The sequence below is a fragment of the Lutjanus erythropterus genome, chromosome 5 (genome assembly GCF_056507025.1).
Source record: "Lutjanus erythropterus isolate fLutEry1 chromosome 5, fLutEry1.hap2, whole genome shotgun sequence".
NCBI lineage: Eukaryota > Metazoa > Chordata > Actinopteri > Lutjaniformes > Lutjanidae > Lutjanus > Lutjanus erythropterus.
Window position 1 is genome coordinate 41,131,775 of NC_139321.1, and position 12,504 is coordinate 41,144,278.

Below are 12,504 nucleotides of genomic sequence, written 5' to 3' on the forward strand. Positions count from 1 at the left end.
TGAAATGAGACATTGAAAGACATCACCTTGGACTTTGAAAAACTGGGGTGGACATTTTTCACTATTTACTGTCATTTTATAGATGTTGCAGCTCTAGATTAATTGTGACAATTAACGTTAGTCTTTGTTGTTTTTTTTTATAACTGCTAATAAATAAAACAATTTGTATAGGGGCAAGTAAAAATTGACTTTTGGCTCGTAGATTTCTGACCCACATGCCAGACTGGGCAGGTCTATTAAAATTGAACCATTGAACATTGAATTTTTATTTATTTATTTTATTTTTTTTAGAATTTAAAATAATTTGTAATGATGCAGGGCAGTGACAGATATTTTCATACAGGAGATGAGTGTATTACCCAGATCTGTTTGTTTGTCTCTGTGACAGACACTCCAGTCTGCAGTGTAGTTCATACTTCACTGATAAACCACAGAAACTGTACAATAACATTTAGGGGTGTAACAGTACATCCATCTGGATTGATAATGGATAATTGGATAATGATTCAATGTTGATGCAAAGTGAAAATATTGATCTATATTGTCATGTTTAAGATACACCTTTATTTTGAAATTCACATGGCATGTCTATGTCACAGTATCCAAAAGAGTTTAGTCCTAAAATTGGTGAATCATAATTCAGTTTCTTTTTGTGGTTTGACATAAACGTAACCGAATGTGGTAAATGGAGACATGATATCTCATCTGACAGTGAATTGAACTGAATCAAATCTAAATCGTCGTTCGTGGAAAAAGTGTGGAGTGAGAAAATGGGTACAGGCGATGTTAATTATAATACAAAATGACAGTGAGCTCGCCGCCGGTAAGTACGCTTGTTATTTTCAAGATTAAGCGGTTAAATTCTACCTGTTTTCTCCTGTCTGTATTAGAAATAGGCAATTAAAAATCATCAAATTGACTGACATGCATCATTTTATTGTGATAATTTTTTTTTAGCTGTATTGCCTACCCCTAATATCATGTCAAAACATACTTGTTCATACTCACTCACTCCTCTTTCTGCTGTCAGTCTGCAGCACACTTTGTTTTTTAATCAGCTGCTGTCATTTTAAAATACCTGGCTTTTAGGTGATAAATGCGATTATCTTCCTAAAAATTGCAGCATAGTGTGAACTGTTTTGGTGTTCTCTTTGTAATGAATGGTCAGGTGGACAGCAAACCTTTCTACAAATTCTTGTATGATTAGAAGAAGCAGCAGTAACACACAGCGAGTTCTCACACACCCCGTGTGAACTAACAGCTCTCATGCTGCTCTTATGTAACATCAAGGCTTAGAGTGCAGGGGTTAAGTGCCTTGCTCAAAGACCCATCTAACACACTGGTCGGTCAGCTCTTAAGCTGACAGTCTTGATGACTAGACTTTATCTTCTCTTTTGAACATCGCTTCTTATTAAATGGAGCAATGTTTGCCTTGTAATCACAAAATGACTATTCTGTATTTGATGTTGATGATGATCAGACAGTGTTGGGCATGTTACTTTGAAAAAGTAATTAGTTATAGTTACTAGTTACTTCTCCTAAAAAGTAACTGAGTTAGTAACTGAGTTACTCCACTATAAAAGTAACTAGTTTCCAGGGAAAGTAACTATTGCGTTACTTTTTTTTTTTTTAATCCAGCTTTTGCTGCTTGGACGGCGTGGCTCTGTGTCCTTCTTTGTTAGCGGAGCTCACATTAACAGCACCTGGCCTGCTATCATCATTACCGGTGTCAACAGTGTTTTTGGCCACTAGTTTAGTAGAAGCGTGTGCCGTCGAGAGGTGCTTCATTAAATTGGAGTTGCTTACACCGGACGTGGACAAACTCTTTGCTCTGGGACATAATGTACACTCAACATGTACATTTTTACCTTTTACCTTGATGAGATCAAAGTAGTGCCTGTATTTCCACCTCGAAAACGCCGTCTTTCCCTGCGACTCCGGACTCACTATCTCTGATAGTTTGTGTGTGCGTGCTGCTATGTGCTGGGTTTGTGTGTAAACACCCGCCCACCTGATGTCTCTGGTTGGCTTAACATGAAATCTTACTCTACCTTAGCCAATCATCATTACTTAGGCGGTTATCTTGCCCCTCCCCTCCCCCCTCACCAAAGGGAAAAAACACACACATTTGCAGCTCCTGGAGGATCACCAATTTATCTAGTTTTATCTTAGTTGTGCAATATTCAGTACATAAATCAGGTGTATTATTATTCAGTGTGCAATGTCAGTATATTTTACTCAGGTGAATTCTTAATGTAATAAACAGGTCTATGATCATCAAGTACAATATGAATAATCCCTCTGTGCAAAGGTGTAAATTCAACTGCTGAGTCCTCTTGTATTGTATATACTGTTCCTGTTTATGTATATATATGACCTCTTTATAATGTTCCTTTTTATTTTTATATTCTTTTGTTTAAATTGTTCATATTTTTGTATTTCCTCCCGTTTAGATTTTTATATTTAGATTTTTATTGATGCTTCTTTATATTTTTGCTATCTGTTTGGCTGCTGTAACACTGTTAATTACCCTGTTAATGAAGGAATATCTTATCTCGTATTTTGAATTCAAAAAGTCAACATGATCTGTCTCTGTAACTTCCTTTTACTGTGGGGTTAATGATCACGTTCCCCTGCTATGGCTGAATCTTACTTCCTCTGTTTTGCAGTGGGTGTTTATCAATGCTGGACTCCTTCATCTCCCAGCATTAGGATCTGTGAGGCTGGGACGAGACGACGCCCAGCCGTCCACTAAACCACCTGACCCAACATGATGGCCTCCAGTGATGTAGACATCCGAGGTGAAGGTATGAAAATCAACTCTACAGTTTTTCTCAATACGTTAAATTCACTTCTTGGATCACAAACTGAAGAAAACAAGGATTGTAGTCTGGGTTTATCACATACCGTACAGTACACATAGGCACAGTGGGATTATATGTAATCCCATTAAGCAGGTAGACATTGAATCATAATTTTTTTGTTGTGGCTGCTGGTGTTTTGTTTAGCAGGGGGTCACAACAACAAATTAAATATTCAACATGTTGTGATAAAGGTACAGCATCTATTATTTATTGACTCCATCAAGTAAAATAAGTAAAAGATTTCTAATTTTTATTCTCATTCATTCATTTTTTTTTTTGGAAATGGTATGTGTACATTGTATGCATGGTTCATTAAAAGACTAATTGACCTAAATTGAACCCCAGTACTTGAAAAGCATGAATATCAAGGCTGTGTATTGTTTAAAAAATGAAGAGACCAGCACCAATACCAGAACCCTTAAAATAACACCACTGCAAATTGAATTCTTTATTAGTGTTTTACATGCCTATCTAACTGTTGTTAAAAATTGTGACAAAAATGCAAAGGCTTTTATTTTTTTTTATTTTACAGCACCTTCATGCTGACTTTGTGACAGTTATAATTAAAGAATTATACTAAATTGGTCTCATGTAGCTCACTTATTTTGATTGTGATTGTGTAATTATTTTATTTTCTATAAATATTTGAATAGAAAATAATAATAATAAAAAAAATAAATAGCATGTGAACCATTGATTACAAGTCAACACCAAACAGTATGAGACCTACAACACTGAACAAAAAAGACACAACTATTTTTTTTTTATTGTAGTTCTTTTTTTTTTTTTTTTTTTTTTAATCAGCAGACAGACCCACATGCTAGTAACTGTCAGTCCCTCTTTACAGGCCTTTTTGGAGATTGTTGTGGCCTAAAACAGCTGATTTCATGGTAGCTTATCTAAAAAGTTGTGATGGATCTCGCAATGCTTTTAGACAGTTTTTGCAATGAAATTGTGGGACCAAGAGAAAATTGCCAGTGAAAAAGTTTTTTTTTTTTGTATAATTTGCTAAAAAACATTTGTTCTGGGGGATATTATAACTTTGACATAGCTTTGATTGTAAGAACTTATTTTGGTACTAATTTTGTTAATCAGTTAACAAACAGTTCCAAACACTTCCACTTAAAGTAAATACACAAAAATTTTAATACTTAGGAATCTGGATCACACATGACCTAAAAGACCTTTTTAAAGTTAATTTCCTCCCTCTACTGGCTTGTCTGAAACAAGACTTGGAAAGTTGGAGTTTATTGCCCTTATCATTAGGAGGAAGAATTCATACAATTAAAATGAATCTGCTGCCCAAATTCTTATGTATTTCAATGTGTCCCTGTACTTTTATGGAAATCTTTTTTCTTTGTCCATTGACAAATTGATAACTAGATTTCATCTGGACTAAGAAAAACCCACGGATACGGAAAGGCTTGTTACAACGACATCGCCAACATGGTGGACTATCACTCTCTAATTTTCAGTTTTATTACTTGGCTGCCAACATAAGGACTATTCTGTATTGGAAAGAATCCCCATCCAATGGCACCGCCCCCAAATGGTTACAATTGGAGAATTTATCCTGTTGTCCCACCTCCTTATACGCCCTGCTCTGCCCAAAACTCCCCCTTTCTGATCCTATATCCAAGTACACTTCAAACCCGATTGTGAAACACTCTTTTAAAATCTGGAGACAGTTCAGGCGATTCTTTTCACTCAATGACTTATCAATGTATGCTCCAATAATGTGAAATCACTTATTCACACCATCAACTATTGAGGGCGCTTTTGATATGTGGGTTAAAAGAAGGGTTGTTACATTAGGAGATCTACTTATTGATAATGCCTTTATATCCTTTGATCAGTTAATGCTTAAGTTTAATATTCGCTGTTCTCATTTTTTTTTTTAGATTTTTATAACTTTGTAGCTTTATATCAGCATCATCCACTTACTTCCCATCGCAACCACCCAACTCTCTTCTAGACTCCATTTTGAGACTTAACCCACGGTCCAAAGGGTCTATTGGAACAGTTTACTCATTACTTAATTCACATAAACACATAGAACCCTTGACATTGTTAAGAAATCAGTGGGAAGAAGATCTGAGGACAGAGTTTTCTGATGAGGTCTGGAAGACTGCTCTAGACAGAATACATTCCTCTTCAATTTGTTTACGACATACAATTATCCAATTCAAGGTTTTACATGGCCTTCACTGTTCTAAAGTGAAGCTAGCCAAGATCACGCCGAGTGTTGATCCTGTATGTGACAGATGCAGACAAGCACCAGTCACCCTTTCTTTCTGGCAGTCAATATTTAAGACCCCTTCAGATGTTTTGGAAGTACCTATTGAACCCTCTGCTACTACTGCAATTTTTGAAGCAACCCCACAAGATGTACCTCTTAATCGGCAGGCAAAAATATGATAGCTATTGCATCTCTTTTAGCTAGAAGACTTGTACTCCTTAAATGGAAAGAGAAGTTCCCCCCAACATTTAAAATGTGGATGAAAGATCTTATACATCATTTGGTGTTGGAGAAGATTCACTATTGAACAAGAGGGTGGTTTATACTATATGGAAATATTTTTTAATCTATATAGAAAAAATGGATGCCACTGGCTTAGGAGCTTTGCACTGCTAACCCCATATTACATGTGTTATAACTTATAGGGGTGTGTATCTCACTGACTGAGACCGATTTAGTAAGTATCTCGATACATGTTCAATGATACCATATGTCTTATAAATCTTTAAATGGCCAATGATTTGTTTCGATACGATTCAGCTCTGTCACGATACAATATGATACGATGCAATACAAGACATTGCAGTGTGTCAGTCTTTACATTTTGATTCAATTAATGCTACATTTGTAGAGTACTTTTAGTTGCAAAAAAAATCCTGATAGTTTTACTAAATGTAGTATCAGTAGACACAGAAAGAAGGAGACATTACAGTGGTGTTAACATCTTGTTATGAGTCTCTTGTGTAAATGAGATAAATGTTAATCTTTAAAACTGTTTAAAATATCAGTATTTCTGCAGTAAGATGATGTGCTGCTCTGTTTCATATGAAGAGTGTTGTGGTTTTGATCAGTGTGGAGGAACAGTGAAGTGTTACCTGTTCTCACAGTGACATGACGTCTCTGTGGGTCAGACTCATGTCTCTGTTCTCTGCTGTCAGACATGTTTTACATAAATGATCTACAGCAGTGTTTCTCATCTTTCTTATAAAACACAAACTTACTCTACACTTGCACGTTATGAAAGTTTGGTGGTGCGACGTGGTACAATGTCACTTCTGTCACTGTTTTTAGTGCCGTCTGTTTTAAGTAAATGAGGAGGAGACACAGGAGAGGGAGGAGGGAGCACTTGTTTTTGTGATCGCGGCAGCAGGCGTCCAGCAAGAGCGGTGTAGGCAGAGACAGGAGGAGAGAGAAGACGGAGGAAAGTTAACAGTGGCAGCTCACTGATCCCAAAATGAAACGTATGTGCATCCTAATGAGATGTATCGATACGCTAGTGTTGCATCGATTTGTTTCCAATTCGTGTTCAGCTTTTTACCGATACAGGCTGTCTGAACTGATGCACTCGTATCTTACATGATGCATCGGATGCGTGAGTGAATTGTTACACCCCAAATAACTTATTTAATTATAATTTTAATTTCATTTTTATTTTTATTTCTGACTTTATATGGATTTTGTGTTGTTTAAATGGATTCTCTGCTTTTTTTTTTTCTCTTTTTTTAGTTATTCTTTCTGTGCTATTTATGTTTATGAAATCAACACTGAGTATTGAATGGTACAGTATTACTGTTATAGAGATGGGGCTCTGTTGGAGCAGGAACATGGGATGGGGGGTTATACTATGTCTACCGAATTATATATCTGTATTACTGTATTATCTTTTGAAATACCAATAAAAAGACTGTTGTTAAAAAAAAAAATTGTTTGTTCTCTGGGGAGAACAAAACAACAGCTTGCTCTGAGTGTTCTAACTAACTTCACTAAAAAGGCTCAGAATTACAAAAATGATAAAAATTGGCTTTATTTGTAAATGAATAAGTGCCTGGGGGTATTCCATGAAGAAGCAAAAACTTTTTGGAGCTCACACTTAAAAATTAGCACAAAATTCTGAAATAAAAATGCACAGAGCGTTGATAAATGTTAATAACAACTACAAATGTGCTCTTTTCAGAACCCATTACAAAATAAATAAATAAATATATATATATTTATATATTTATATATATATATTTATATATATATATATGTTAGGGGTGAGTAAAAATATCGAAAAATCGATGCATCGTAATTATCCACCCCCTAATTCAATACTGATTAAGCAAACCCTCTGAATCGATTCACCTCCTGGCCATTGAGGGCGCTGTGCGCAACATCTTCGTGTGATTCGCATTTTAAGGACGGAGGCTGCACACTACCAAACAACAACAATATGGCGACGAAGGCAAGCAAGTCTTTAAGATCAGACGTTTGGACTCATTTTGGATTCTCGTGTAAATCCAGAACACAAGAAATAGACAAAAGTAGGGTGGCGTGTAAGTTGTGCCAGGCAGAATTAAAGTACAACAGTAACACAACGAACTTGCGGAATCACTTAACCCGACACCATACGGATGCTCTGCAACAACCCGTGGCTAAACCTCTGGATTCAAAACAGATGCAACTCGACAAAGCCTTTGTCTGCAAAGTACCGCCAAGCTGTATTACACATGCACAAGTGAGCTATTATGGTGCTGCTAATGTTTTATGTTCAGATGTTTTATTGCCCAAAGATGTGAAGTAACGTACCACATGTGTTATGGGCATGAAAATAAATATTTAAAAATTGCCAACAGGTACTCTTAATTATTTGTGTATTTCTACTTCTTACTGAATTGATATTGAAGAATTTAAATCAATATCGAATCAAATTGAAATCGAATCGAATCGAAACCTAAAGAATCGAAATTGAATCGAATCGTGAGGTTCTTAACAATACCCAGCCCTAATATATATATATAAATGCAAAAAAATAGTGAATAATAAAACAAAACACTGAGTCGGTTCATTGAGATGTACATGTATGACATTTGTGCGGGGGACTGCTGTGACTGGTGGAAGTCGCAGAAAGCTACAATGATTGGTCAAATATGCAGAAAAATTGTGCAGAGTTTGGACAAAATTGCAAAGTCAATTCACAGGCATTTTTTGAATTTGCGGTTATTGTTGCTTCCTTCCTGGAGGGACTGAACTGTCAAGTGATCACTTTGAAAAGGTCTTTTCCCTCATCAATTTTGTCTTTTGTCAAAAACTAGAGCCAGGAGAATAAATATGCACAGAAAGATTGCACAGTCTGCAACTGAGTGTCTTTATGTCGATCGCTGTGCTGGAATTTACGGTGTCATTTGTGTGTTTTAACTCTTTGTTTCATTTTGGTATCCCCTATGAACACTTTTGTCTGTCAAAACATTATTGTTTCACACTACACTGTGTGTGCCCCATGTGTTTCCCAGCCTTTGACACCTTTATCTTACAAACATCCAGGAAATCCCTGTTTATCTAGCATTTATTTTTGTCAGACAACACAGGCGTGTAGTGCAGCCAAACTCAAGAACGTTAGGTGACATCTCAGCACACTGAACTGCCCACTCTTTCATATACGCTATGCTTGACTCCATGCCACAGATTGATTGGGTTGTAGCTGCCGCAGTAGGTGGCCAATCACATGTTGCATTAAGTCGAACAACACTTGCAGTGATTGGCTAAGAGCAAAACCATACAAATAGTGATCTTGGTACAAAACGAATCAAATAATTTGACTGGAGAGTTTGACATGTCTTGGTACTGTGTTGTTTTGGTCGATTTAAAGCAGTGGTTTTTAAACTTTTTTCTGCCCATGGCTCTCCTGTACTTACCTTGCACAGCAGCTTGAATCACAAGATTGCAAGATCACACGAGAATCCATCTTACCAGTCTCCAAGTTATCCATTTGTGTCCGCATCAGAGGTGGTGTGAGCCAATCAGTGTCCTCAGCGGGAATACTGGCAGCTACTGCTGTGGTTTCAGGTGTGGAGACAGTGAAGCATCCATGGAAACGACTCGTCTCCAACAAACAAAGGCGGCTTCTTAAGATGTTAGCGTAGATACTGTGATAGCATCAGTTCTATCAGAACTGGAGAGGATTTCTTCACTGAGAGAAGAGCAAAGAATTATGCTGAATGCTTTTATCCATGGAAATGATGTTTTTGCTCTTCTTCCAGCCAGCTTCAGTTTTGGTTTGGTGAGTCGATCTGTTTGGTTGAAGTTAGTCCTTGTTAGACATGACCGATGGTTCATCCAATCACCTGCTAAATGTTTTTTGAAAGTGCCCACCCTTTTTCAAACAGTTTCTATGGATGGCTTCCCCGATGGTTCTGTGTAACAAACATCTGATGAGGCATGTTACACTTGTATACATACCTGTGCAAAGTAGCCTCTACCAGCATAACCAACGGAGGCAATGAGTAGTAACCAATCAGAGCCCTCAGAGTGTGTATGGCAGAAAAAAGGTGTCAAACAATTCCCACCGTCTTCTCTTTAATGGAAGGTTTTTAAAGGGTATAAAATGTCCCTCTTTATTGCGAAATGAGAGCATACAAACCTACATATGATACAGTAAATTAAAAATGTATTCATAACTTTTTGTAAAGTTGTATATTGCACTAATAATGTTTGGTTGTCACAAAATTCCAAGGGGCTCCTAGACTTGCTTCATGGCACACCAGTGTGCCCTGATTCGCTGTCTGTGAACCACTTCCTTAGAGGTTTCAAGCACAGGTAGCCAGCCCTATTGTCAATATTTGTCAGGGTGGGGCTTCAAGGAGTTTTTTCTGCCTACTGGTTGTCCAGCTGAAAGGTTAGGGCTGGGGCACAGGGCTATGAGTTTTAGTGCTGGATTATACTCCCAAAAGGACATGGACAGCTTCGGACAACACTAACAAAAAGGGCTAATAACTTCACCACCTCAAGTAGAAGAAACTAATTGAGTACTAGGAAAGCCAGAAATCTTGTGAGGACAGCTCGACAACTATTGTGAGTTCTAAACCCGCAGTATTCTCACTACCTTGACTACCATGAATCAGTAATCAACCATTTATATGCATCAGAAAGTTTGGGACAGAATCTTTTCTCTACAAATGCTGTTTAAATTATTCACTTGCAGTAATCATGTAGTCCACTTACATTGTCCATTAGAATCTTTTCATACATGAAACATATGGTAATTAAATTTTTTTTTTTTTTTTTATTCTCATGATACTTTGCCTCACAGTAACCTGTCTGCTTCTAGCTAATTTGATTTGTACAGTCATTTGAAAAGCATCTGAAACAGCCACACTGTATTTTTTAGTCAGTAAAATTCAGTAGACAACAAAGCAGCTGTCTGTTCTATTACTTTATATTCCTGTAATAAATATACAAATGTTAATTAAGTGCAAATCTGCTTTTAAAATAAAGAAAAAGGGGAAAAATATGATTGTATGATTGTATTGCAAGAACCACACGCGCGCTGTAGATTAATCCAGATTAGCATGGACTAATGGTATGCTGTGACACATTTTGACTTTATCAATTAGTTTTAGGTCCTGCAATTTGGATTTGGGATACACTCATTAATTAATAATCTATTAATCACCATTAAGAATTTAACCAATTAAAAATACATTCACTGATAAGGTATGTTGTGTGCATGTAAGTTTTCTTGTGGTTGGTCTGATCTGCCTTGTTAGTTTGGAAATGTCAGTAACTGAGCAGCATTCAACATTGTTTAGTTTGGTGGAGCTGTTTGTCTAACAAAGTCAAGTGGCCAGTTGAGAAAGCGAGAGCCTTATTGTTTCATTATTCTGTTTGTTGTAATTGTGTGTGCCGCTAGAAGTAAATGACATAAGGGCACAGTATGTAATATTTTCATTAAACTCTGTATAGACTCATATAAACATAATCCCTGTCAATCATCACTTATGACACACTGTCAGTGTGTGGTGTTGTCTGTTCCTGCAGAGACCCTGCAGTCCTCTGCCTGTGGTTTCTTATTTTGTCATTATTTTGCTGTGTTCATGACTTAGACTTCATGGGAATGAGAATTAACAGTCAAAACACATTATGTAGTAATACTTGTCTCCAGTCATCTTTTAGCACTGGCTTTTTAAAAATTCTTTTTTTCCACAATTCCGGCTGTGATTCTGTTATCACCGAAACTGTATCCTGCCATCAGCCTGTCTCTGGCCCCTGCCAAGCCCCATCAAAACAACTTTGCTGGGGAAAACCCTGACGTGACACTCTTCTGGAAGAAAACAAACAGCCTTGACTACCAGCGATTAATAACAAGTTCCAGGCATTTCTGACCTTGTTGTCTGTGCTATCAGTTGTGCCATTAAATTCAGAATTTAATAATGCTACTACTGCCTACACAGTAGTATTTTCAGTTGCAGAGTTGACAATCTGCTTCCTGTTTACACTCCACATGTGGATTGAGATCATTTTTGAAGACAACTGCAACAATTAATTGATTGTAAGAAAATTATTTGCCAGCATTTTTGAAAATTGGTCAGTTGTTTCAGCTATTTTTCAAGTAAAAATGGTTCCAGCTTGTTAAATGTGAGAATTTGCTGCTTTTCTTTGTTAATTTTTTTTATTTATTTAGAGTCTGTGGGCTCAGGACTGTTGGTTAGAGAAAAGAAATTATCTGAAGACATTACTTTGAGCTCTGGAAAATTGTAATAAGCATTTTTTCTATTTTTGACATTTTATAGACTAAACAATTAATTGATTAATCATGAAAATAACTTGCAGATTAATTGTTAGTTGTACCCCTATTTCTGCTAATCTACCCGTGTGGATTGAGATCTTTTTTACTTTAAAATGAAAACATATTAATGTGGACGTACTCTTAAATATGGGCCTCAGTTTCACTTCAGTAATAGTTTTCACACTGTGAGTGGACATTCTGCCTGCTGATGCAACAATGAATACTATGCTCTTCATCCCTCCTACACAGAAAGATGCCCTAAAAGTTCCTCTCTACATTTAAAAGGGTGTAAAGACTCATGAGAGGCCAAAGTAAATTCCACAGGAGCTGTGCAGTGTTGCAGATCATTAAACAAGCAGGTATCAGTAGCTGGGTGTAGCTGCACGGCTTCTTGTCTGCTTTGCAGTCGAAGACAGATTTTTTTTGTTCATTTCAAAATGCCAAATAGCCAAACCAAATATTGTTTCCATGTTTATTACAGTCAGCTGCTTTACAGAGTGAAATTTGCAAGAATCTCATTGTCAGTTTGGATCACTGTGAGTCATGAGATTTCTTTTTTATGTGCAGTTCACGTGGTGCACAGCAAATACCAAACTGAAGAGGAAAAAAAACTGATTCTGACTGAACTAACATGACTGGAAGACATGAAATGATATTTTTTATGCTCTCAAAGTCCTACACACAGGTTTTGTCACATTTTAGTCATGTTATCATTCTGTTTTAGTTAGGTATTCTCATTTTTGTCAGTAAATTTTCATTTTGTGTTGTAAGCATTGTGAGGCAGTTTAATGCAGACTGTGGTGAAGCTGTTTCAAGCTGTTTGTTCTTACACTACAAGTGTTTGTGTAATTTGTGAC

At 36.7% G+C, this 12,504-nt stretch overlaps 1 protein-coding gene across 1 annotated transcript in view; it reads left to right on the top strand.

Moving 5' to 3' along the window:
- The first annotated feature begins 2,650 nt into the window (after positions 1-2,650).
- slc36a1 (solute carrier family 36 member 1) overlaps positions 2,651-12,504 on the top strand; it is a 78,123-nt gene continuing 68,269 nt past the window's right edge. The window contains exon 1 of the mRNA XM_084719814.1: positions 2,651-2,807. Coding sequence (XP_084575940.1) covers positions 2,771-2,807 — 37 coding nt within the window. The 5' untranslated portion in view covers positions 2,651-2,770. The remainder of the gene's footprint in view (positions 2,808-12,504) is intronic.